This window comes from Leptonychotes weddellii, chromosome 3 (genome assembly GCF_054177405.1).
Source record: "Leptonychotes weddellii isolate Sample4059 chromosome 3, ASM5417740v2, whole genome shotgun sequence".
Lineage (NCBI taxonomy): Eukaryota > Metazoa > Chordata > Mammalia > Carnivora > Phocidae > Leptonychotes > Leptonychotes weddellii.
In genome coordinates, this window is record NC_138371.1 from 107,989,801 (window position 1) to 108,017,714 (window position 27,914).

The 27,914-nt window shown below is 40.5% G+C and overlaps 1 protein-coding gene across 3 annotated transcripts in view; it reads left to right on the forward strand.

The window, feature by feature from the left end:
• Positions 1-27,534, forward strand: part of WASF3 (WASP family member 3) — a 127,944-nt gene extending 100,410 nt beyond the window's left edge. For 2 of the 3 annotated variants that reach the window (XM_081814754.1, XM_081814755.1), the window contains exons 4-10: positions 5,192-5,326; positions 7,454-7,607; positions 10,592-10,709; positions 15,236-15,411; positions 19,569-19,835; positions 21,622-21,989; positions 24,253-27,534. In XM_081814754.1, the coding sequence (XP_081670880.1) occupies positions 5,192-5,326; positions 7,454-7,607; positions 10,592-10,709; positions 15,236-15,411; positions 19,569-19,835; positions 21,622-21,989; positions 24,253-24,410 (1,376 nt within the window). In that variant the 3' untranslated portion in view covers positions 24,411-27,534. Of the gene's footprint in view, positions 1-5,191; positions 5,327-7,453; positions 7,608-10,591; positions 10,710-15,235; positions 15,412-18,542; positions 18,710-19,568; positions 19,836-21,621; positions 21,990-24,252 lie in introns of all 3 variants that reach the window. The other variant, XM_081814756.1, reaches the window with a different exon arrangement.
• The last annotated feature ends 380 nt before the right edge of the window (positions 27,535-27,914 follow it).

Consider the following 27,914-nt stretch of genomic DNA (forward strand, 5'->3'; position numbering starts at 1 on the left):
ACTGGAATATGTCTTTTAAACTGTGAATGGGCAAATAGAGAAAAATTAGTTAGCTACATTTTGACCAGGACTGATATTCAAAATAAACAAGTGATAGTCTTGGATATGAACTGTTTGGAACATGGTACTCTGTCTGCAGATCATTCAACTGAAGGGACAGTCATTTTCCTAAATGGGTGTTATAAAACAGTAGTTCCAAAGGATGTTATTAGGTGTTTCCAGGCCCCATCAGTTTGAAAACATGGTGTGCTAGATGCATCTCTTGCAGATTCCTATTGCACATTAGCGTATTAAAGATTTGAGATACCCCCAGGCATAGAAGCATGTTTAATCTTTTTAGCCCAGCATTTCCCAAACTTACTTGGACAGGGAGGGTTTGTTGGTTGTCTACTTGTTAACAAGAAAACACTGGAAGAGATCATATGTTTTTTATTCAGGAGGTACTCACTGAGCACTAACTCAGCACAGGCAATACAGAGATAAAAGGTATCGCTCATACCCTCAAATAACTTATACAAAGACAGTGTTCAGGTTATGTGAAGAGTCCTGTGACTGAGGTATACTTAAGGTATTGTGGGAACACAGAGAGAGGCATCTGATCTTATAGACCCCTATCTGCATCCTGAATTGGTTTTAAGTTAATGCATTTTTATTCATTTATTCCAAAATCTTTTTGAGCACCTGTTATAAGCCAGGCATGTCCTAGACCTTGGGGATTGATAAAGCAGTGTGCAGAACCAAGGAGAGTCCTTGTCTTCTTGGATCATACATTCTCGTGGAAGGAGACAGGCAGGAAACAAGATGAATAAGTACAAGTGTACAATTATAGCATGGTGATAAGTGCTAAGGAGAAAAATACAGCAGGGAGGGGACAAGGGTGAGTGTGCGCATGTGTGTGGTGAGGTGATGGCACTTTTTTTTTAAATTTTTTTATTAACATTTAATGTATTATTTGTTTCAGGGGTACATGTCTGTGATTCATCAGTCTTACACAATTCACAGTGCTCACCATAGCACATACCCTCTCCAATGTCTGTCACCCAGCCACCCCATCCCTCCCACCCCCCACCACTCCAGCAACCCTCAGTTTGTTTCCCAAGATTAAGAGTCTATTATGGTTTGTCTCCCTCTCTGGTTTCATCTTGTTTCATTTTTCCCTCCCTTCCCCTATGATCCTCTGTCTTGTTTCTCAAAATCCTCGTATGAGGTGATGGCACTTTTAGCTAAGGTTGCTAGAGGTGTCTTACTTAGAAGGTCACATTTGGGTATAGATCTGGATGAAGTGAGGGACCAGACCCTCTGAGTCTCTGGGACAAAATGGTCCAGGGAGAAGGAACAGGAAATGCAAACACCTGACCAGAAGCGAGAATGATTGGCATGTCTGAGAAAGAGCAAGGAGACAGTGTAGGTGGAGTGGAATATGCAAGGGAGAGGATGATAGTTGATGAGGCCAGCAGGGTAGATGGAGTTAAATCACTTTATAAGCCTCCCATGGCCTTTGGCTTTTATTCTGAGTGAGGTGACAAAGCATGGGAGGGATTTAAAAGTTCAGACCAATAGCGGGATCTGTGGGAAAGGGGAATGGGTTTAGGTATTGCAAACAGTTCATTTTGACCGGAGCACAAAGGAAGGACAGAAGAGAGGTGCACAGGGCCTTCTGTGCCCTGTTGAGAGGCCTAGATTTTATCTTGAGAATGATAGGGAGCAATGAAGAATTTGAATAGAAGGGACAGTCAGATCTTTTCTTTAAGAAAGATCACTTGGCAGCGGTGTGATGAATAGATTTGAGGGTGGGAAGTGAACCTGAAAGCAAAACAGCCCAAAGCTGTTGATCTATGTAGTGCAGGAGGGAAGCAGGGAAGGTGTGAGTTCAGGGGTGCTGGGGAGAGATGAGTGCTGAGGTTGGGTGTTCCGTGAGTTGTAGCGGGAGGCAGCAACCACAGATGACTCCATTTCTTCCTGGGCTTCATTTTGGGTTGGTTGATGCCTTTCCACACGGGGATGCAAGTTTGAGTTAACGTGAAAATGAATTCCTATTGGAATTTGTACAGCATTTGGGATTCTTTATAGGATGTCAGCATGGAGATGTTCATGAGCTAGATACACAAGTCCGGCACTCAGGAAAGGGTTTATAAGCCAGTGAACAAACATTAATTCTGGATACCACATCTAGTTACTGAGTTGAAAAACATATAATTTGTGTGAAGACTTTATTTTATTCCTTTGCCTTTTTGGGAACCACTTTATATATTGTGGGAGTGGAAACTGTTGGCAGAATTTTAAGTGACTCCAGAGGACCATACAATAGATACCAGGTTTTAAGAGAAACAATTTACTGCTCTGCTGAAATCAGTAGTCTTGGGGAATCCCTCTTCCGTTTTTGGTAGGAGGCATGACTTCTAGATACAAGATGTTTTTATTGATTTCTTTACTGCTCTCATTTTTTAAGAGGAAGTTCCTCTTGTTAAGATTACACCATGAGAGTGTATGAAATTATGTTGCTTTTAGATTCACAAGAAATGTTCATCCGTTGTCTGAGAGTGACCATTTAAACAGCAAATATTTCAGTCTATTTCATTAAGTAAACAGGAAATTAGCAAATGGCTTATGGCCTGAAATAATTCATGGAAGTTGCTAATTCCTAGGCAAGGAAGTTCAGGGAAGTATATGATGAAAGCAAGGGATTAGAAGTTAGAAGACCAGAGTTTTGTTTCATCTCTTACTGCCACTTACTAGCCATGAGATTTGGACAGATCATCTTTCGATGGTCAGGTTAGTCATCTGGAAAATGAAAGCAGTAACTCACTGTTGCTCATGAGCTGGTGCATTCATCGAACAGGCGTTTGTCAGGAGGCATTGTTCTAGGGCTGGGCTGCAACACTAGATAGACAGGCATGGTTCTTACTCTCACAGTTTGCCATGTTGTGAATTACAGCAGTCTGGATGGAAAGTGGATATCAGAGCACCGTATAAATTGTAAAGCACTATGAAAACATCATGGTGATTCTGGCTTTATTCTTTCCAGAAGATTTAGGTTCTCTTCTCATTTGAGTGATAAATTGGTAGAAATGGAAATAAATGGTAGGTTTACACACAGACCTCAACCCTTCCCAAAAATTAACTCAAGATGGAACATAGTCCTAAATGTAAAACTATAAAACTCCTTGTAGGTAACATGGGAGAAAAATCCAGATGACCTTGGGAATGGTGATGACATTTTAGATACACCACCAAAGAAAGGCACCACAATGAAAGAAATACTTGATAAGCTGGACTTCATTAAAATTAAAAACTTGGACTCTGTGAAGGATACTGTCAAGAGAATAAGACAGGCCACAGACTGGGAGAAGATATTTGCAGAAGACATAATCTGATAAAAGGCTGTTGTCCATAATATACCAAGACCTCTTAAAATTCATTACCAAGAAAACTAACAACCTGATTTAAAAATGGGCAAAAGACCTGAACAGACATCTCACCAAAGAAGATGTACAGATGACAGGCATAGAGCATATGAAAAGATACTTAACATCATCTGTCATCAGGGAAATGCAAATTAAAATGAGATAACCACTTCACATCTTTTAGAGGGGCTAAAATCCAGAAACCCGACAACACCAAATGCTGATGAGCATGTGGAGCAACAGGAACTCTCATATGTTGCTGGTGGGAATGCAAAATAGTGCAGCCACTTTGGAAGACAGTTTGTTTCTTATAAAAATGAACATGCTCTTACCATACAATGTGGCAGTGTTGCCTCTTGGTATTTACCCAGGTGAGTTGAAAACTCATATCCACATAAAAACCTGCACACAGATATTTATTCATCACCACCAAACACTGGAAGCAACTAAGATGTCCTTCAGTAGGTGAATGGATAATCAAACTGTGGTACATCCAGACAGTGGGACATTATTCAACGCTAAAAAGAAATAAGCTGTCTTGCCATGAAGAAACGTGGAGGAACCTGAAATGCTTATTACTAAGTGAATATAATTAATTATAATTAATTATGATTTCTACTATATGACATTCTAGGAAAGGCAAAACTGTGGAGACAGTAAAAAATCAGTGGCTGCCAGGGGTTGAATGGCGGGGGGTGGGGGGTGATAAATAGGTGGAGCATAAAGGATTTTTATTAATGAAACTATTTTATATGATACTATAATGGTGGATACATGTCTTTATACATATGTCCAAATCCATAGAATGTATAACATAAAAAGTAAACTGAACTTTGGATGTAATGACATGTCAGTGCAGGTTTATCAGTTATAACAAAAGCATCACTCTGGTGTGTGATGTTGATAGTGGGGGGGCAGGGATTATATGGGAATTTTCTGTGCTTTCTGCTCAGTTTTGCCGTGAACTGGAAACTGTTCTTAAAATTAAAGTCTATTTTTTAAAAAGTGGTTCTCTCTGGCAGAGGAGATACGATGCAGGTGTGCCTTGCACATACGGGGTAGACAGTTATTAAATGTTTGTTGAATGAATAAAGGAATGATGTTAGGATTTGGAAATTCAAGCAGGTACTTACTCCTATCTTTTCAGAATTTTTTTTTTTTTTTTTTTTACATTTTAAGAAAAGTGGGAGTAGTTGTGTCTGGCACTCACAAGAATCCATACAGAAAATTTAACTCCGAATACAAAATATTGATTTTTAGAAAGTGCCAGAGTCAGCACTATATCCTTAGATTTCAAAATATGAATTAGAACGGTTTCATGCCATTGGAGAGTGTTAGACACAGCATGAGATATCTAACGTTTCTAATGGTGAATGAAGCAAAATCTCAAATTTAGAAACCAACATGATTTATTTATCTTGGGAAGTAAAAGGAAGGTTAAGGTCCCAAGATTTTATTTATTCATAAAGCATGCAAAATGAAAGTCCTTTTTTCCCCAAAGAAGTTTAACGGGAAGCAACTTGTATGATAGCTCATGTAGCAATTAAATGAAAGTTCTGTACTCCCTGGGGTATTTTAAAACTATACAACTTTGGGTCAATTTCAGATAAATGTTAATATCCACAATACATTTTCAAAAGTTCTAAAGGCCCTTGACTGTGACACTATTTTTATAATCATTTGCACAAAATCCCACATGTTGACAGTAATCAGCATTGGCGAGAACATGTGAAGGCTGCTTCAGCACTTCTTAACAGATGGCCTTCTCCATTCATTTTCTTCTCTAGGCAAACATGCTGAAGACATATTTGGTGAGCTGTTTAATGAGGCTAACAACTTCTACATCAGAGCAAATTCTCTTCAAGACAGAATTGATCGCCTTGCTGTCAAAGTTACCCAGCTGGATTCAACAGTGGAAGAAGGTAGGTAATTGCATGAAAGCAATGAGCTAGAAGTGATGGTGACAAGACGGTAGTAATTAATTGCAGTGTAATCACTGCTTTTTCCTTGGGGTAGTGTGCTGATATTTCATCTTGTCCTTTCTAGAAGAATGTTGGTGGGGGAGGGCACAACGTTGGGTAAGGTAGTAATTAAAGAGTCTTGTTTACCTCATAGATGCCATCCATACTCTCTTTTTAAAAAATGTACACGTATAGTATTTGTTTTAAAGGATTCTTTGAATATTTTTGGTATTAGAAACCCTAGTTTAGGTCATTGGTGATTCTTTTAAAGATACTTTCTTACCTAAAAATCACAGAATCACTCCAAAGATGTGGTCCAACTAAGAGGGAGGGTGATACATACGCAGCGTGACTGAGTGAAGGTGTCCACCTGCTACCCTTGTTGGGGTTGATGCCTATAAATAATCGTGGTGATCCTGCTGATTTCACATCTCAAGAAATAGCATTTACTGACGGCCTTTAGGTGTCATGGTTGTAAAGTTAAAAGTGGTAAGCACTGTGTAGGTAACTGATAATCATTTTGAGGATATACCCTGAAATTTTGACAGTTTCAATAAAATGAAAATTCAGCAATTCCTTTTTAAAGATTTCACTTTCTGTATCTTTTGGATGAGAGACTGAGATTAGACTGGAAAAAAAATCTGCGAAAAAAGGTAGAAACAGCATTTCATATTTATTTGAGAAAAATGTTCAGATTAACAGTTATTTTTACCTTTATATAGTGGTAGTTATGATTTCTCTTGTTGCATTAAAATGGTCTTAGTATATGATTTTTCTACTAGACTTAACAATAGTAGTAGTAATAAAAAATGGAAGTTTTATTTTTTTTTAAATGTGTTTTAGGGAATTCGTCCCTCATCATTTTAAAAAAATGTGTTTACTCCTGGTCAGGTCTTTTTCAAAGATCTATATTAGATTAGTGAATTAGAAATTTAACAAAAATGTAGAGCATTGAAATTTTAATATCCATTATGATACATTCTTTAATCTGATTTTTAAGATTTATCTTGTTTGAAAAAAGTAAAACCTTGGATAGCTATTTGGTCTATTCAGATAAGAAATTTTAGCATCTTAAGCCAGTCATTCATTTTCACATTGGTATCACAAATGATTTTTAGTGTTTATTCATCTTCCTTCAGTTTTTTTGTAGGATCTTGCAATTGGAAAACCAGTGATAAACCTTGTGCTGGAAAAGGTTAATCTGTACACTAGAGTTCTTAAGATTTTACAGTGTATCTCATATCTGTAAAATCCCTTCCACTCAAGATTTATCTGATTTCTGTCTTTTGCATGGATTTTATAGTAGAAAAAACATTTGACCAAGTTAGGAAATCTGTGTTCTATTTTGGGTCTGCCTTTTCTCCCTGGGTGATCTTGGAAGAGTCGCTTAACACCCGACTCTCAGCTTCATTGGTCAAGTGGGTTAATGGACCAGGTTGCCCAATTCAAAAGTTTCTGTCAAAGTTAGATGAGTTAATACGTGAGATGTGAAGTGTTACACAAACACAAGAAATAGGTATAATCAGCCCTGATTTTCTTACCCCTGAGTGTAGTTTTATATGCTGCTACTTAATTTCTAGGACTATACGTATTTTGAAAAGCCTTGCCATCTTTCCTTAATGTTAGTGTCAGTAAAACTTCATGCATTTTTTACATTTGTATATTTTTTACAGACGTATTGCCTGCATGTATTACATTCAACTGGTATTAACTGAATATTTTTTTCCTCCAGGATACCCAAACCTTTGTGTTTACATGCCTGTTATACTCAACTATATTCCTGCGTGGTTTCTGAAAAATGCTATTATAAAGAATGTTGTTCTAATACTAGGTTTAAAGAAATAATTAGATCACTACAGAAGAAGAAAAGACGTGATTTGTCTTCATTTTATAGAGACAGCTGTTATTTATAAGAAGGAAGGAATGTACATGCTATGTAAGCATGGTTTTAAATGAACAATAAAAACATGATTTTGTTACTCTAGAATCATAAATTCTATTTGTGATTGTGTCTCAAATGAGACTTATTGCTAAACAGTTAAAAATATTTCAATATAACTCAACCTGGGGGGCTTTTTTTCTAAATAGTGTCACTACAGGATATCAACATGAAAAAAGCTTTCAAAAGTTCCACAGTCCAAGACCAGCAGGTGGTTTCAAAGAACAGCATTCCTAATCCCGTTGCTGACATTTACAACCAGAGTGATAAGCCACCTCCTCTGAATATTCTTACACCATACAGGTATGGCTTCATGCATTCCCAGTGCCTTTTTAGTCTAGATAAGCTGAGGGAGGACGACAGTGCTGTGGACGTGTTTTTTCAAACTTTGAATATAATTGCAGGTATTATATACAACAAAATTAGTTTACCGGTACAGAATTGTTAAATTAAGGTTTAATATTTCAAAATAGAGATAAACTCAACCAAGAGAAGTGTGAGCTCTAATATTAGCTTTCGTGGATATCCTTAGTAGGTGTAGGTAGCTACTTCTGTAGATACCTGAGTGTAGATATCTGAAGTAGAAGTGGACACATTGCATAGTATTATGTTGTTCCTTATATTCAAAGTCCACTTTAAAGGAACTGCATAATTCATTTATAATGCAGCGAAATACCTATTTCAGCATTTCAGCGCTGCAGGGACATTGTTATTTAATTCAGAAAAAGGTATGCTGCAGCAATAGGGGTTTTTACGAGTGAATAATACAGTCAACAAATTAACCTGTTACTCTAAAATGGTGGGACACGGTATCAAGACCAAACTTTCCAGAATAAGAATGGAAAATCAATAGTGGAAAAAATTAATATTAAGAAACTAAAAAGGCTTGTTAAAAACACCTCTCCTACCTCTTACCACATTAGTGTTTTCTTTCCATAATTTGTCACCTTCATCCCCGTCTCCCTTTTCCACATACCTTCTCACTGTCCTTCGTTGTACAGCTTGTTCTTCTTTGCTCTCCAGGTAAGCTCATGCCCTCAGCCTCTGATGAACACAGGCTGTGGTGGAGGGTGTCCTCACGGCCCACAGGACTAGCTCCGCTGGCTGACAGACTCCCTTTACCATCGATCGAGTGGGTTCTCTGTTTCCGGTGCCACCATCTTGGACCTTTGGTCCTTATGGGGGAGTGCTCAGAGGTTTTTTTGTCTGAATTCCTGTTCCTTCTCAGGGTCCAAAGGGAGGTGTTTGGACTCACCCTCTGTTGCAGCTCTGCTAATAAAGCAGCAGTTCAGCAGCATCCCTTTCTTTCAGCACGGAGAGAAAACGTAATAGAAATCCCATGGAAACTATGATGGGAGAGGGCCAGTGGGCCACAGCTTTCTATGAGTATGCTTTTCTGGAAGTTTTAGCACGCTCATCTAAAAATTAATGATCTACATGAGTAGTAGTATTGTAAGCCTGATGTTTTATCTTGTGCTTTTGCTTTCATTCCATAGGCATTTTTTTGGGGGGGGTGGCAATTTCAGTTTTATTTAGCACTAGAAGCCCCAAGGGCAGGCCTATTAAAACTTTCCTAAGACACCTAACTAAATATTCTGTTCTAAAGGAAAAAGCCTAGAAAACTCAGTGGACCACTTACATGTGATGAATCGAGATCATGATTAGATACTTGTAGTGATAGACAACTTTTAATTGTATAAAAAATGAATTGACTTTCATATATATTGTATGTGTATGTTCAGTTTTATGGAAAATAAAAATGTCTGACTTTTTAGTAGTGTGTTTAAGAATAGCAGTGCTAACTCAAATGTACTTTTTGACAAAGTAGTATTTGAGGTATATAAAACACTTAAGACCGTGTTAATATATGAGCATTACAACATGACTGGAAAATGAAGTATTGGTTGCTATCAACATAGGACATTGCTGCTTATATTCTTATGTTGAGATTAATATTTGTTTATTGACATGAGTTTCTGCCTTCATTAAAGTATTAACTCCCCCTTTTTAAGAAAACTTTGTTTTATATGTCTTAAATTTTGTAGCAAGTAACTGTGCATTTTATGTCTTAAATTTTGTAGCAAGTTACTGTTCAGCTTTTCTGTATCCTCAATCCATTTGGAAGGCCTGGTATCTTTGGGACACTATATTTTTCACAGTAATGTTATTAATAAAATCTCTATAATGCAGGTCTCCTATCAGTTAGGAGACTTGGAAAGGAAAAGAAGGGTTTCAAGTAATAAAGATTGAAGTGTAAAGTGAATTGCCATGGTTAGTGATTTTCAGACGGTCGATGGGCCGGAGTAACCCCTATAGGAACCTGGGCCTTAGTTTGTGATGAACGTGGCATAGCAGGAACATCAGGGACCGGCAGGCAGGATTTTACCCTGGGCTCATTCAGAGTGAGTTTTCTTTGACTGGGCATAAACTCTTTCTTATGCTCACCTCACTGTGCCTCATTTCATTTTGCTTTTCTCTGTGCCGTAAATGACTTACTGAAACACTGATTTGAAATGTAAATGCTCTGCTTCCTCTTGAAGGTAATCTACAGGCCAGATACTTTTTTAAAGCATTAGTCGTATAGAGCGTTTAGTTCGTGTTAAGATTATTTTGAGCCTTCCTATTGATTTATGTTACAACTTGGGATTTGTATTGGTTTTTTGATAGATGAATAATTTATATAAATCCTTGAAATAGTCTTTAGACCACAGTGGTTGTAGCAGGACTTGAAAGTGAAATGCCACAAGTGAATTCTCTTTGTGGGTTACTTCACCTTCCATCACACTTAATACACTGGGAACATTTTGCTCCTTTCCGAATTGAATTTATAGATGTTGGGCCAACCTGATAAAAGGGACAGCATCCTTACTAATTTTTATCCTGATAATATTGAAGCTCCAGAGTAGAGGTGAATATCTGTACACACCAAGAATCCATTCATCTCTATGTATGACTCCTGTTGGAATAAACAAAACATTTCCTGAAATAATTGAGGTATCAGATATCATTGTTTATGAGCCATATTGTGATTTTGAGGCACTTTTCTGTACTTAAATCTGAATTGGCAAGAGTACTTTTTATGTAATTATTCTAGAAAAAGTTACTATTCTTGCATGTTCACCTTTTTTTTTTTTTCAAATAAGGAGATCAGAGAGACTTAATGTGTAGGACAGTCAAAGTGCCCCATGTAGATGTTACCATCTCATGAGTTAAATTAAGTGAATATTCACTCCACATGAAAATGTCTGATAGCCTTTTCCCCCAACTTGTGCTACATTGATTTACAGAGATGACAAAAAGGATGGGCTGAAGTTCTACACTGATCCTTCCTATTTCTTTGACCTCTGGAAAGAAAAAATGCTGCAGGACACAGAAGACAAAAGGAAGGAGAAGAGGCGTCAAAAGGTAAATAATCCTAGTACGGGAACTCATGAATCAACGTTTAAATGAGATCCCTGTATGGAAAAAAGTCAGTAAGTCCTTTATGTAAATGGTTGAGATGTTGGATTTAGTGCAGAAGTGCAGGTTTCATTTTTTACATGAAGATACTGACAGTTTAATCTAACACAGTAATACTGTTTTTCAGTAAATGCTGCCTGATTTGTTCCCTAATACTTGCTTTGCTTGAATAGAAGTAGTGACCAGAAGTTTTGTTTGTAACCATGTTTTATAACTTTTCTCCTGCTCTTTAAATTTAACAAAGCAGTCAACATTTCATACCAGATATAATGACCTGCTCTCATCTCTTTAAAGCATTCTTAATTGGTGTGTTGCCATCTCGCTAAACTTAACATTGAGGAGATGTTCATATTGGATTGAAAAGCGTGTGTGATCTGTACATTTAGGGCATAGTATTTACCAAAAAATGAAATTCCTTTTGGTGGGGTGTAGTAGGCAAGTGACTTGCAAGTCTGAAGGTTGAGAAACATCCCCATTATGAGCACTCTTAGAAGAATAATCACACTCTGCTCAGGTTTAGGGACTTCTGTCTTAAGAACTTCCCCTCTTTAGCACCCAGAAATTAGACTTAACCTCCTGAGAGTTAATTCTCCAAAGGCAAATATTTGCTAAGACTTTTATATGTAAACTATGTTTTTAAAAATGAGCACCTGGTTTGCTTGACAAATCTTAGAGTGCTTTCGTTAAGACAAATTCTTAGCATGTTGTGGGTTAGTGACCTTAATGTTTGGAGGCATCTCGATGTACTGGCCCCATGGAAGCAACAGTTTGGGATGGAAGAGAATGTGAGATTTGAAAACAGGATTTAAGAAAGGGAACATAGAAACAGTTTGCAGACTACAAGTGTAAGATGTTCCCACCGAAATTCAGGAAAGAATTGTAAAGGTTGGTTATTCATGCTCTCTCCTTGTACTGTCAGTGGGGAGATGAATGGGGAAATCTTGGAAGAGCTGCTGAGTGTTGAAGGGGGAAAGTATTCAAGTGAAGAAAGTATAAAGTATTTAAGTGAAGAAAAGAAAGATCCTAATCTCTTGACTGGAAAAGAAACAGATATCTAGAGGCCGGTTGGTCCCTGTACCTTTTTATACTAACAGGGATTTAAGACTATATTCCTTTAAGACCTGCCTGTCCTTTTAAATGGTCTTCTAGGTTTCCCTTCTTAGTGATACTTTAAGCAAAAATATCTAATTTTTTCAGCAGTGTTCTTCAGGGGAAAACAGTCTTAGTCTGTGGATGATTATCATGTCTTCAAAACTATACCATTTCCTTGGCTGTTTTGTCCCATAACACATTCCTCCAACGCATAAAATTCTGATGAGAATTTCTTATTCACTTATATAATAATGTTTTTTGAATGCCTTCTAAATGCTGGATAAACAGTGGTGGGAAAGGATTATCACCCTCACGGAGATTACAATGTAGTGGGGGAAACAAACATTAAGTAATCATGCAGCCCACTGGAACTCATAAAGAGGGAAAGAATTTTGAAAATTCTAATACAAATATGCTTTTATTATGTAGGAATAGAAACTGGGACCAGCTATCCTTCATTTCCTAGGATTTCAGAAATGCAGGTTTCAGTTTGGAGCTGAAAAGTCTCTCTGAAGGAAAAGTTAGTTTAGAAAATTTGGGGATGAGAAATCCATTGTTTCTGAACTTGGTTTCCTTAGTTTGCTGGTTTAAAAAACATTTTTTAAATGATGCAAATAAATATGTAGTTGTAAGTGTGTAGTTACAGTGCCTGGTAAATGTTGTGAAGGAAAAGTATGGTGTGCGGTGGGTGAGGTGACAAGGTGGGGGGGGGGGGCGGGTAACCGTGTAGGTGAAGTGGTGTCATTCACTGAGTTCCAACAGTGGGGAGTTAGAAGTCAGCTAAGCAGAGTCAGTGTGTGTGTGTGTGTGTGTGTGTGTGTGTGCATGCGCGCGTGCGTGCATAAAAAGGGATGCTGGAGGAGTTGGGGGCAGAGGAGGTGTGGGGTGCTTCAGAATCGAGGAGCGTTCGAGGTAGAAGCAGCTAGGATCATCCCAGGCTAGGAGACAGTTGGGCACATTCATACAAAGCCAGTGTAGTTGGAGTACAAATGCATCACTGTGAACCCTTTTCATAGTCGGTTTGTGCATACGTGTGTGTGTGTGTGTGTGTGTGTCATGTGCATGATGATTGGTAGATTTGGAGGCTGAACCTCCGTAAAGAAAGTTGGAGATAATCATAACACTTTATCTAAATACATCAGCATACGTCTTTTATTAAAAGTAAGGGTGACAGTTACTGATTAATACAGTGGTTCTTAATCAGGACGTGTGTTGAAATCTGTTGAAATCTCTCTCCTTTTGGTTTCTACAAGTATATAGACAATGCATGCTGGTTGTAAAATGCTCACATTACACTGAAGTAAATACATTAGTTTAGAAAATTTGGGGATAGGTTTCTTCCTTCCCCAGGTATCACCAATCACTAGTAATGATTGTGCACATTTTTAGACCTTTTAAGCATTCATAAATATATGCATACATTTCACAAAGTACTTTTACATGCATAGAATTGTACTACACATGACTTATACACACGCACATGCAGACATACACATATATTGACATAATTAAAGATGTTCTCTGTTCTTTTTAATAGTTGTATAGTATTCCGAGGTATGCATGCTACATAAACTACCCCTCACTGTATTAGGACATATTTCAGTGGTTTGTGAATAGTTGCTTAACAGTACTGTGATACTACGTGACTCACGTGCAGATATGTCTTCTGGGTAAACTTCTAGAAAACAAATCTGAGCTTTAAATTTTGAAAGATACCATCATACTGCCCGACCATTAAAAGACTGAACCAGTTTACGCTCTTAACAGACTTCTTCCAGACCTGCATATCATTATTACTTTTTTTGATGCACTCATCCACCCCGCCCCCAAAGAATCTCATTTACATTACATTCCTTTTCATATCTTTATTAAGCATTTATATATGTTCTGTGAATTCCATGTTCACATCCTCTGCCAGTACCTCACCCAGGCCTCCTGCATCCCTCTGCCAACAGTCCAGCTCTGTCCCGGCCCCCACCATGAGCCACCAGCCACCCTTTCAAGGACCTGCCTTCCCCCTTTGGAATCTGTTCTCCACAACCTGGAGGGATCTTCTCAAATGCCTCCACAGCGTGTCAGCCCTCCCTTCTCACCTTCAGTGGTTTCCCATTGCTCTGGGGATAAAGAACAACACTTTTGCCCCAGCCTGTGAGGTCCAGCCTACCTTTTAGATCGCAGGAGGCATTCCCCCTAACTCCCCATGACCTTCTTTCATTCCTCCCGATGTGCTGCCGTCCCCCCTCCTCAGAGCCAGCGCACATTCTCTCTCCTCTGGCCATGCACCCGACCCCTTTGCCGAATGGGTGCCTGCCCACACGACAGAGCTTGTCACAGTGCCTCCAGGACACTCCCTGACTTCCATGCAAGGCAGCATTCAGTAAACGATGCATTGGCGTTTCACCATATGCTATACCTGTACATTTGTTTGTGTGATTTTGTGGGCCTCCCCCACTGCATTGCAAGCTCCATGAAGGCCAGTTCCTTGTCTTTTGTGTTTGTCTGCTGTTTGCATCATCAGCGCCTGACACGGTGCCTGAGACGTTGTCGTGAGCACCATAAGCTCACCCGGATCTGATCGCTTAGTCAGCATTTGCGAGTGTGTACTCTTTGTGAAGCTGTGTGTGGAGGTACTTTAACGGGAGTGTAGGAGTTAAAAGCACGTAGTTCTCATCTTTAAAGACCATAACCTCTTATTTGGGAAGTACAAAAAACACATAACACATGTAGGAATAACTGTCCTCACCTTTAAAGAAACACCGATGTAGGACCCAAGTTTTTATCGGATACGTTTTTGCCAGCAAAGTAGGGCTGGAGCAAGACTGATTCTCTGTATGGGAAGGTAAGTTCTTACCATGTTTTTGTTCTGTGTTAAGCTAGTTGCAGGATTAGCTTAAATATTCTGTAACAATCTTTTAGAAACTGGCAGTGGAGTATTTTGAGTGATTTTTGTGAAAAGATGATTGCATATTAACAATTCAGTCGAAATTGTGTACTGGTAGGACATGATTAGTCTGTATCTCAGACACTCATCTGTATAATGCAGATCTAAAAGATCTAGTACATTTAAAACAAGCAAAAAACCTAGTAAGATGCGAATTCTTTACCAGAAATGATGGTAAGCGACTCCTGGAGGTAGCTGCCACAGTGTAGCTTCTGTTTATTTAGGTTAAATGGTTAAGTATCAGTTACCGCTGCTGGGTCTGTGTCAGGTAAGAGCATATATACTGTGTTAGAATTTTCTTAACGTTAGTGTGATCTGAAATGGGAATGTCTCTTGTCTGCACGCCGGGCTTGTTTCCCGTGCATTACAACTGCATTTAACCTGCTCTTTTCCTTTCCCTTCTGTCTCGGCATGCTTACTTTCTCTTCCTGGACATCAGGAGCAAAAGCGTATAGATGGCACAACCCGGGAGGTGAAAAAGGTTAGGAAGGCCAGAAACAGGCGCCAGGAGTGGAGTATGATGGCATATGACAAAGAGCTTAGACCCGACAACAGGCTCTCTCAGAGTGTGTACCACGGAGCGTCTTCCGAGGGATCCCTGTCCCCAGACACTAGGTGTGTGTGCGTGTGTTGTAGCAAAACCTCCGCGTAGTACTTGGTTTTATTATGTGTTGGAAACACACCAGTGGCTTTGGTGTTTATATGGCCCGCGATATGTTTCAAAAACTTTCCTTAAAAGTTAATGATAGGTATTTTTTGATTTTGAAATAATACTTGAAAGCAGTTTCATTTTACATTGGGTTACTTTGTATGATTTTCCATCACTCTGACTCAAGTTTTTTGTTCCACTAACCTAGATGTAGTGTTTTTAACATCGATGCTAAATTTGGGCTTAGTAACTACCAATGGCTTACATTTTTATCTTAATAATCATTTAATCCTTTCTCTCCCTCTTTAGCTTAGAGTGTTGAATTTGCTTTGCCATTTGATAATCAAACTAAAAATAATTAGCAGATGGTAATTGATGTGCCTAAGATGGAACTTTATTACTCTTTTTGGAAACCTTTTCTAAGACTGATGAGCAAAAGAGATAGTTATTTCTTCCATTTACTAATCTTATGTGTTCTAATTTCAGGAGAAGAATTCTGTTGGAGTTACTTTAAGAATTTGTAAGCATTTAAGTAAAAATATTCCTTGCAGGTGTGAATGATGTGGTCACTAAGTCACATTTGTTGCAAAAGGGACTCATGGAACAACAGAGACTCACTAGTCAGTTTGTACTTCTGCTTTAATTTCCTGTCTCTGCTTGTGTAAGGTCGTGATCTTCCACTAGCCAGAAGCCTCAGAGTCTTCCGTCAGCATTTCAGAATTTGAATAGAAAATTCTTACGTGACTCAAGAATGTTTCAAAAACAGCAACAACCTGGACCTTACGTTATATCTGTGTCCTTTTTTCTTAAATTTTACCTCTATAACCTCAGTGTCTAACACAGACTCTGCACACAGAAGATATTTCATATTTGGTAATTACTGTGCCCAGAAATATCCCTACCCCAGAAGGGCTGTCAGTCATTGGTTGGCTATGCTAGGAGGCAAGTTCTAGGCAGTTTTTCTGTACAAGCTGTTACCTGTTCAGTACTAGGGAATTATTGGAGCTGTAACTGAGCGTTCACGTCAAGTGTGAATCTCTATGTCTTTCCATTTCCATAGAAAATAATAATGATGATTCAGGTTTGCTCACAGGTCTTGGGGTGAGGAGGGGTACTTGAATATGATAGATAGCCCCCAGGGTGTTTTTTGTTTTTTTTTTTTTTCCCCCAACTAATTTGTGATTATTTACTCATGTAAAACTTACACTTTATTTTATAATACTCCATATATATTCTTATTTAAGTAGGTACAGATGGAAAAATGATTTTTTTAATCCCACAGTTGAATGATTGCTATTTATTCTAGCATCTGAGATTCAGTTTTTCCGTGATGGGTATAAAATTGATGATTACTGAGATTATTTAGTATTTTGCCTTTGTATTTATGTTGTTTAGATAGATATTCATTTCTCTTATTTTTCAGAACGTAAATCCTATTTCCTGTGGCCTCTTACTATCTGCATGTACCAGATAATAGATTAAAATTCATCATTGTACTTGGATCCTATCCCTTAATTTAGAATCTTTTATTTTTTATTTTACTGAAGTATATCACTTTTTTCTTATTATAAAATAAGATGAACTTCTTATATTTGGAAATGACAGAGAAAAATTAAAATCTTATCCATAATCCTATCATCCAGAGAAACCACTGGTTTGCATTTTAGCGTATTTCTTTGGTCATTTTTCTATACGTATATATGTTTTTCTTTTACAAAATTGAAGTCATGCTCTGTTTTCTATCTTTTGACTTCTGTTATTTCATATTTATGTTTTAAGCGTTACTTAGAAACATGGTTTTTAATGGATGTATGGGGGACAACAGTTAAATTTAAATATCAGATTTCATGGCATATGTATGATCTGTTCATGTAAGTAATCTGTTTTAACCCAATCCATGTAAACTAACCATAAAATTTTGCTTTCTCTGTAGATCAGGAATGGTTTGATTGTAAGCGTAAATTTAGGATGAGAATGGACATGCTTCCCTACTGCCCTCTCTCGCCATTATCAGGCGGTGTGAGACCTCCAGCCCAGTGTCCTTGTACTCATGTCCTCCTTTCCTGTGCCCCGTGCTACAGCTGTCCGACTGCCCACCTGTCCACCCCCACGACCCCAGGGGGGTCTTTTGATTCTCCCACTGAGTCTCCACTGCCTACACTTCCTTCCTCCTTTTTCCACGTGGTCTTCACTCTTACCAATTCTTTTCTGTGACAGATAATTAGTGCCGATCATGACGCCTCAGCATCATCCCACTCATCTCCATGTTGGTACAGCATCTTCTGTGGCTGATTGGTAACTTCCTGTGGGGGTCCCTGTCCCCAGCAGGTCCCCAACTCTCCACCTCTCCTTCAGCCCGCTGGTGCCCCCCTCACCGAGCAGCCCCTCTCGAACCCACCCTTCCCCAGAGCCCTGCCCTCTGGAACTCTCCAGCTGCAGTTCTGGTCCTCCGATGCTCACTGCCTGCTCCTTACTCCCTCCTCCATCTGGTCTTCCCCTGTCTCTGGGCTCCGTTGGGGCTCTGTCACAAAGCCACTTTATGAAGGTAGCACTCTGAATCATGCCACAGTGTTTACAATTTCTGGCTCCTCTTCTCATCAGAAGCACTCTGTATTTTACTAGATAACTTTGTTTCCTTGAGAAAGTTGTACACACCATCTGTGACATAGGCCCACACACAGGGTCAAGCACACGTCACCAGTGACTCTAGAGTTTTAGGTATTTATGTTTTTAAAATGTGCTAAATCTAAAGCCAGGTCAGGTTCTTCTCCCATTAAAATTTTTTAAATTTTAAATATTTTTAACTCCCTTGCGTAGTTTGCATTGTTCAAAAGACATACTCCTATGTACACCGTAATCTAGAATTTATGCTGCAATTGAGGAAGGAAAAAAGTGAGTTGCCAATTATTATTATACTGCAATCAGGGAAGAAACAAAGCAAAAAAAAGCAGCCTCTTGTCATTTAGGATGGTTTTCTCTGCTGTGTGATGCTCCAGTTAGGGAAGCTACTGTCTGAGTTTCAAAGATAGAAACTCAGTTGGTGTCTTCCCCGCCCCGCCCTCTACATCCCCAATGTGTGTTTGCCTGTTTCCTCCAGAGAGAGAGACACAAGCTGACCCCTCACAGAAGCCAGCAAATACATGTGAGAAGAGTAAGGACAAGAAGAGAGGAGTGGGAGAGAAGGAAAATGGGCATTGAGTTCATGAGTGACGCCAAGGAGCTGGCGCAGGCAGGGGGCGCCACTGAGGACACGGTGCCCAGAGGGTTCGTCACGTTGCTCTTCCGGACCCCGGCCTCAGCTTGCCTGCCCTGCTTTGGCTGCCCTGACAGGTCGCGCAGCCCCTGTTCTGATCCCATGCGTCCCGGAGCTGGCCTGTAGCCTGGGCCGGGGATGCGCCGCTGTCCTTACTAATGCCTGTGGCCTGTGTGGCCGCCACCCTCAATGAGGCCGCGCTCCCTCCAGGGGTGCCCCCCACTGGCATCCCGGCACCCGCATCTTTCCAGGCTCTGCTCATCTAATACCACATCTCCATTCCTTCCAGAGTTTCATGCTCCGCCGTCAAAGAAAAGAAGCCATTCCCTTACTGCACCGTGTTCTTTCTCTTTTGGCTAAATACTGTCCTTCTGTTTAAGAAAACTCCAACCCGCTGAATTGCATTCTTGATTTCTTCTGCTCTTCTTACTGTTCATATTTACCAGTTCACCTGCCATTTTATAATTTCTAATTATATGCTGTCAGTTCCGTTGCCACTGAAATCCTCTGTCTTAGGTGCTGTTTTCTAATTAAATGGAATTTGTCTTGTAGCCTTCTCTCTTAGAAAAAAAGCGCGCTGAAATATTGCGGAAACGGGGCTCTGCTGTTTCCTGCTTGCCGATCTGTCTGAGTCCCTTCAACATTGTGACTCTGAAGCCATGTAACCCTGGGGCTTTTGCTGCTAAAGTAGTCATTATGTTGTTGCTTGGAAGCTCTCACGGGGCTGGACCTAGTCCGTAGTAAAGAAAAGCAGTGTGTGATTTCTGTACATGGGCAAAGTTATTATTCACATAATATGCTTATGCCTGCTGGAGGGGAATCTTTTTAACTGAATTTCAGTTTCTCCCACCCCTCTTTCCTGAACATCAGGTCACATGCATCGGATGTCACAGATTACTCTTACCCGGCGACTCCCAACCACTCTCTGCACCTGCAGCCTGTGACCCCTTCTTACGCAGCTGGGGACGCGCCACCACACGGGCCAGCAACCCAGGCCCCCGAGCATGAGTACCGACCCCCCTCCGCCTCGGCGAGGCACATGGCCCTAAACAGACCCCAGCAGCCGCCGCCACCACCCCCACCGCAGGCCGCAGAGGGGTCCCAGGCCTCTGCACCCATGGCGCCAGCAGACTACGGGTAACCCAGGACTCCTGTCTTCTACCTCTGCTTGCTTTCATGTTGGGGGTTTGCTATATGTGGTCTAAAAATATTAACTGAATAATCATACCTTAGGGGCCAGATGTGGCCAAGAATGACTGGATGTAGATACTACCAGTTATGACCAGTTCTGTGTTAAAATAATCAGTGTCACGCTGCTCCCCTTTTTATTACAGACGGATCTCAGGTTTGTGTCTGTATTCATGTATACAAACTCCCTTCATACATACTTTTAGGTGTGTTTGAATGCATTGCTAAGCCAAGGCATTGAGAAAGGATGAAACGCTGATTTTGTGAACCTGTCCCAAACTCTCAAGTCTCTGTGTGTGTTCTGGGTGAACCACTGAGAGTTCCTATCACAAGTGAGAAAACTATCCAGGGCAGCCACCCCTTGAGCCCCTGCTTGTACTTGACCTTATATTTCCCTTTCTTGATCTCTTGGTGCCCAGACGTCCTTCTACCCCCAGGTCCTTTTGTTTTCTGTCACTTGGGTAAAATCTAAACACCTCCTAAAGAAAGACCCTCATGCTCAAGTGTTTATTAATGTAAGCACCCACCTTTATTTTGATAGGCTGTCTTTTGTCGTCTCTTTTCTGGCTTAACCATAATCTTTAAAGAGTTAGCCTCTCAGAGACAGTGCCCAGGAAAGTTGAATGTGTGCTTCCATTAGCGTGTGTGTTCTTCAGTCCACAGCGTCTATCACCTTCTAAATGTACTTCCCTCCACTTTCAGAGATTCTCTTCCATTGCTTCTCTTTAAGGGTCCCCAGAGTGTGTTCAGGGCTCTAACTAAAGGTCTGGCAAAGAGAGGGTCTGTGGTCCACTTGTCCAGTTGGTTTGGAAAACCCTTTGCTAAGTAGGATTCAGTGGACTTCTTAGGTGTAGGACTTTTCAAAGATTTTGATATTCTAATGGCCACTGTGGACTTGAAGAATTTCCATGGGGATGAGATACAAAATACAGAATTTTCCAAATCTGACTGACCACAGAACCCTTTTAAGACAAGTTTGTGAGCCACCCACCTTTGAGATGCCCAGTATGAAGGATAGATTTGAATTGCTCTTCATAACCTTTGCAGTCAACTTTTATTCTAGCCTTCCACAGAAAGTTACTTTTTTTTTTTTTTAAAGATTTTATTTATTTATTTATTAGAGAGCGAGCGAGAGAGAAACAGCATGAGAGAGGAGAGGGTCAGAGGGAGAAGCAGGCTCCCCGCTGAGCCGGGAGCCCGATGTGGGACTCGATCCCAGGACCCTGGGATCATGACCTGAGCCGAAGGCAGTCGCTTAACCAACTGAGCCACCCAGGTGCCCCCAGAAAGTTACTTTTTTAAAAAGATTTATTTGAGAGAGAGAGACAGCCCAAGCAGGAGGTGAGAGGGAGGAGAGAGAGAATCCTAAGCAGACTCCACGCTGAGCACGGAGCCCCGCGTGGGGGCTTGATCTCAGGACCTTGAGATCATGACCTGAGCCAAAATCAAGAGTGGGACGCTTAACCAACTGAGCTACCCAGGTGCCCCAAAAGTTACTTTTTGAGTGGTTTTCTTTCTGATTCATTTGAGTAGATGAATTTCATCAGAGTGAATAATGTAGACCTGTAAGAACAACTGACCCAAAGTGTGGATATTTGCATCCTGCAGTGTTCTAAGTCCAGAGGACAATATATATTGTGTTTGGGGAAGGCCCCTGAATTAGCCATGTTCGACTCTCAGAGGATGGGACTCTGTTGCTGTTTTAGTGACTCTGTGTATTTCATCTCTTTATTAGGATGCTGCCAGCACAGATAATTGAGTATTACAACCCCTCAGGACCTCCTCCTCCTCCACCACCCCCCATGATTCCTTCAGCACAAACTGCTTTCGTCAGCCCCCTCCAGATCCCCATGCAGCCCCCCTTCCCTGCCTCCGCTGGCTCCTCCTACCCGGCTCCTCCTCACCCTCCCACCGCTGGGCTCGTGGTCACAGCCCCGCCGCCTCCGGGCCCACCGCCTCCTCCGCCGGGCCCCCCTGGCGCAGGCTCTTCTCGCTCGTCCTCCCCAATGCATGGCCCCCCTGCAGCTGAGGCAAAGCGCCAAGAGACGGCACAGCCACCCATAAGTGATGCTCGAAGTGATCTTCTCGCTGCCATTCGAATGGGTAAGTGAGCATCTCAAACACAGTGTTCCTTTTAGAAAGAGACTTCTTTATGGCTCTAATCAGCTGCAGCCTAGTCTTCTTCAAATGACTACTCTTTCCACTGAACTGTTTTTTAGAATAGGGTTAAAGGACACTTGTTTGATTTTGTTTTTTTAACAGGAGACCTGTTTTTGCCAGTGCAAGATAAATATACAATAATAGAGTATTGAGAGAATTCAGAAAAGCTGTACTTGACTAGAAATAGATAATAAAAATGATCATTGATTAATTGGATCTTTTCTCTGCATCTACTCTAAGGGTAAATGTATAAATGAAAGAAAGTGAGCTCGTATCAGTGATTGAGTTCTTTTTAAAAAGCTGAGCTACATCCTAGACTTTCCATATTTTTAGCTTGATGTGCTAAGCCAGTAAGTTTTTCAACATTTATTTAGCAGCAAGATTCTTTTGTCAGATAAAAGTCCTACACTGAACCCCAGAACATGAGACATACAGAAATAGAGCCTCTCTGGTCAAATCAGGATGGAGGAGCCCAGACGCTCACCCGTTTTGGCATCCCCTCAGCGCCACACACTAACCATCTGTTCCACCCCATTTATTCTCAGCCCCAGGCCACAGCCCAGGCCGGTTGAGGGTCACTCACAGGGTGTGCGGATGTCCTAGGAGCTCCTCATTCAGTGGGGAGTTGCACCATCTCTTGGTCACAGGCTCGTTGTTTCCATCTGGAAGGGATTGAGAAAGGCATCACTGACGTCCTTCCCAGGATGGCTGGGACATTACTGCCTCTGCTTTTTGCTTGAGTGCCCACAAATCAGACCTGAGTGTGGCACACAAGCCCAGCCTTCTCGTAGGTCTTCAGCGTCATTGACACACTTTGATTTTGTCAAGAAAAGAAGTCCCAGAGCTCTGCAACCTCATTGATAAATTTAGGGTCATAGTAGGACAGTGTTTTTGTTTTTGGATACCTGTGAGCCCCTTCCAATAAGAGTGATCACGTAATCAGGATCTAATCATGAGGAAACAGGAAGCCCACATCAAGGGACAATCGACAAAGGAGCTGCCTGTGTTCTTCAAAAATGTCAAGGTCAGAAAACACAAAGACTGAAGAACTGCCCAGATTAAGGGACATTAATGAAAGATGACAACCAATGTAATGGGTGTTCCCATGTTGGATCCTAGGCCTGGCGGAAAACTTTCTGCTGCTTTTAAGTCTACTGGCAAAATTTAAATAAAATTTGTAGAATAGATGATAGTATTGTATCTGTGCTAGTAGTCTGATTTTGATCATTGTTTTTTAGGAATTACACATGAAGTATTTTAGCAGCAAAGGAACATTATATGCAATTTATTCTCGGGTGGTCCAGAAAAAAGTGTGTGTGTATTAGCAAGAATGATAGAGAAAGGTTGCTAAAACGAAGTGGTCAAATGTTACCAGTTGGGGAATCTGGGTTTAGGTTTTATGGGGATGTTTTTCTACTAGTCTTTCTTTTGTGGGGGGAGGGTCAGCAGGAGAGGGAGAGAAGGAATCTTAAACAGGCTCTATGTCCAGCATGGAGCCCAACTCATGGAACCCTGAGATCAAGACCTGAGCCGAAATCAAGTTGGATGCTTAACCAACTGCACCACCCAGGCGCCCCATTTTTCTACTAGTCTTACAGGGACTCTATAGAAAAAATTAAAGAATTAACTTTAAATCATCTTTGTTACCCACTGTTACTTAATAAGAAGGTAGACCATTGTATTTTGTATTAATTTTTAGCAATAGTTGATGAAACAAAGATCTCCGTTACCTCCCTGAACTAGCCAAAAGCTATTAGCGTAAAATGCTGCTTTCCAAGCCTTTGGATTATAGCAATGTCCAGGAAATGTTCATGATAGAAGTGTTCCATGTTTGTATGGTCCAATATGGTAGCCACTAGGCACAATAAATTTACCTTTAATTAGCCACTTGTAGCTACCTTAATGGAAGGTGCAGCTCCAGAATTTTCTTTCATGATGTTCATGTGCACTGGAATTCTAAGTTTTTTTTTATTTCAACACATTACTATAAACAGTGTTACAACTTTGAGTATGTGTGGGTTTTTTTGTTTTTTGTTTTTTTGGTCACAAAACTTCCATTTCCCAAGCTTTTCTCATCTCAGGTTTCCAAAACTTTTTACCTTTGGTGTCAGCAGGGTGGGAGAAGGTAAATAGACTTATTAGTTTGTTTTCCTTAATTTGGAGCAAGCAGAGGGATTTAATTCTCCTCTCCGGGTTGTGTCCCCAGGGATTCAGTTGAAAAAGGTGCAAGAACAGCGCGAGCAAGAGGCCAAGCGCGAGCCAGTCGGGAATGACGTGGCCACGATCCTGTCCAGACGCATCGCCGTGGAGTACAGCGATTCTGACGACGACTCGGAGTTCGATGAGAACGACTGGTCCGACTGAGGTGGCGCGCATGCGCAGCGGGGGCGGTGCGCTGCCGAACCCGGCGGCCACCGGAGGCCCTGTGTCGGAAATGTCTTGAAAATTTTAAGTGGTCTCAACACCCACATAGTGGTATTATAATCCTGTAGCTTAGCAACTTTTGTATTAATAATGTGATATTGCTTTTGCACATCCAAAACTTCTGGGTTTTTTCAGTATTTACTGTGTAATACTTAAGTGCCACTAAACATAGCAAATTGTGCTGCACATGAGGAAATATGCTGTAACTATCGCATTGTCCTGAAAACAGCCTCTTGCTTACTTTTTCTTGGCCATGAAAGTACTTAGTGCGGTTTGGATTTCCTCTTCTTGATCACTATAATTCTGCAGACTTGCTGTGTGTTTGTGAAGCTGCCTGGTGTTAGGTCTTTGCAAGATTAACGAACGTGTGTCAGAGTGATGTCTTCCAATCAGTAAGTGGACCGTTTCACCCTTTTTTGTTTGTTTCAAATGTGTTTCCGAAGAAGCTGGTTCCAGAGGGAAAGATTTAACAAGGAGAATCAAGCGTCGCTGCTTTCCGTTTCTTGGTTCGGTCGCCTCTGTGTGAATCGGAACGCTCTGTGAGATGATTTGGTTTCCTTTGCACGCTCTTGTGAAATGTGAAATTGGAAGGGCCCTTTCCAGGCAGGATTCCCGGCGGGCACTCACTTGGTCGGTGCTTGTTGATGATTTGTGTTAAGAGCTTCCAGCCGCTGTGCAGTCATGAAAATGAACAGGGTTCTTTTTCCTCGGCGGCGGGGAGAGGGATCGGGGCTGACACTGGGAACACCTGGCAGCCCCTAGAGCCCCGGGGGCCAGCCGGCCACACGGACACGGCGGGCGGGGCTCCGCCCGGTGCAGAGGAACCCCCCTCCCCCACCCCACCCCGGCCTTTCCTGGAGCCGTGTCCTAAGTGAAGCCGGTGTAGTTCCTGGCTCCCCGGTGTGCTCCAGAGAGTGCTTCCCATGGCACCTCGCTCCACTTGGTCTGGATTTTAAAGCTTAGATTTTAGGTGAAAGTAGATGCTGACAGCTATTCGCTTTTCCTGGTGCTGTGGCCAGGTTAGGGATCCATCACCCAAGTAGGGCCTTGGCCCTACTCCTAGAAGCACACGGTTCTCTTTTCTCATGTTGTCCTCAGCACATTAAATGTTAAAAAGTACCTCAGATTAGATTAGACGTGTAGCTGTTCCAGATCACTTTCCTTTCACCTTAGCCCTAACTGCTGTTCTTCCCACATGGCCATTCGAGAGACCCCCGGGGTTTATTATCATGGTGAGAGCAGAGCACTGGAAAATAGGATGGCAGCTTTGCTCTTGTAATCTTGGGTGAAGGGTAACTGCTTGTTCAGAATCAAGAAATGCCCCCAGGCTTCGATTATAGATACAACTTCACAAATATACTAAAACACTTCACTTACTATGGATTCTTACCTACATACAGCCTTTCAAACGGATGGCAGTTATTTGTGACTCTCTGTCATGATGGAGTCTTTAGCTCAAGACAGACTTGCCTGGTTCATGGTAGTCATCTAAACAGGACCATGACCAATGGATTTTTGTTAATGAGTCCTCCTGAAGACTTCAGCGGTGCCCCCAAACCACGTCCGTGTGTCCCCAAGTGGACATTGATTCGGCTTGTGGGCAGTCATCATTGGGTTTTAATCATGTAGATTTTGAAACTCTGAAAAGCCTAATGTCTGCATCCCCTTCCCGAGACCATGGCTTCCTGTATCAGGTTACCTGAGTCTTTTCAGCTGTACTAGCTGTTTGGACACATGCTTCTTGAGTTTCTGTTTCTTGGAGCTAGTCACCATACTTTTATTGAATATAAGTGGTAGTTATTAATGGACTTTTACATTTCTTTCTTTGATTTCTCCCCCCCCCCCTTTTTTTTTCCAGCATAAAGTCCTACTGTGTTGGCATTATTCTTGGGACTTTTACCATTTGTAGTCTGATTTTATCTTTATTACAGTATTTTGTTTTTATTGTTCCTTTTCAGTTAGGAATTACTTGTATAATTCTAGAACTTAAATTTGGTAACGCTTCTTTGTTTTTTATGTCCCTTCTGTTCTCAGGATGAAGAGAACACATAAAGCTACTATCCATGTCAGGATTTCTTCTATTTATATCTTATTACAATAAAATTACTGGCACTTTATTCATAAATATTCATAAGCCTATTAATTATTAGTTGTCTTCCTGTGGTTTAATCAACAAGTTATTTTCGACTTGATTTTCCGACTAGTGAAAACCTTTTGCCCTAATGTGTTGCGTAGCCTTTAAAAGAATGGAAAATGACTAAAATTCAATTTAGATGATTTTTGCAGTATTTTTCTCAGCAAATCTGATTTATTCTAAAATTAAATCCAGACTTTTTCTAATGTGCTATTACATGAAAAGGAAAAAGTGAATATTTTGCATTTTCAGTTTTCATTTTCAAGAACTATTTACCAAAATGAATGGAGAAAAACATTTAAAAGCATATTTCATATCTGTGGATTTTACATTTTAAAGTAGTAGTTATAACATTGTAAGGTTATTTTAAACTGCCCTCAGTTTTTTCCCCCCATCTGTATTTTAGATTAATTTCTTACAAGCTTTTTTCTCACATCATAGATTAGGCAAGGGGATGAGAAGTTTACTCGGTACCACACATTAGCTTACACAAACATAACGTGGTTGGTTTTCCATTGTTAACCCCAAACCATGAGATTTGGTACACTTATGTTTTTCTTTATTGAAAGTATATGGTTAGAAAATTAACATTTTCATTTCAGTAAATTTTAGAATATCAAAATCTTTTCTGAACACCAAGTGGCTAGGTTGTGAAAGTTTTGTAATAATTTGCAACTGGAATACATGATACATTTTAATCCATTAAAGACTAGTGGGAATGTATCAGCCAGAGTAGCAAGTAATTTTTGTTTTATAAATCAGAGTATCTGTCACCTTGCAGTATTACCAATGCTGTTGTAAATTGAATTTAAAGTGGTATTAAAAAACAAAAAACACACCTCCTGTTAAACAATTTTTATCTGTTTGTATATCTTACTATAGATTATGTACAAGTAACATCTAAATAAAATTACACTTTTAACCCTAAAAGGTTTTGCTCATTGATAACGGTGTTGTATGTTTAACCTTTTTTGGAGGGGAGAAGTTGGGGGTTGGGTGGAGTTTTTAATTAGCATTTTCATTATGAGATAGCAAAAGATACCACTCTGATTTCCATTTAAATTTCTGCATAAGTTTTGCATGTCCAAGAGTTTAGATTGGATTCTGGGAGTGACTTGGGAAGCACTGGCATAATTAGAAAAAGCCTTTCTGGGAGCAGGAAGCCACATGCTCAGATGAGGCATCTTGGCCACATCTAGTCTCAGTAATAGTGATGAATACTCTGTACCATTTATTGCTTATGGGATGCTTTCATTCAGTCCTTACGATAACCCTTTAAAATGGGCATTCTCTCTATTTCATATATGAGC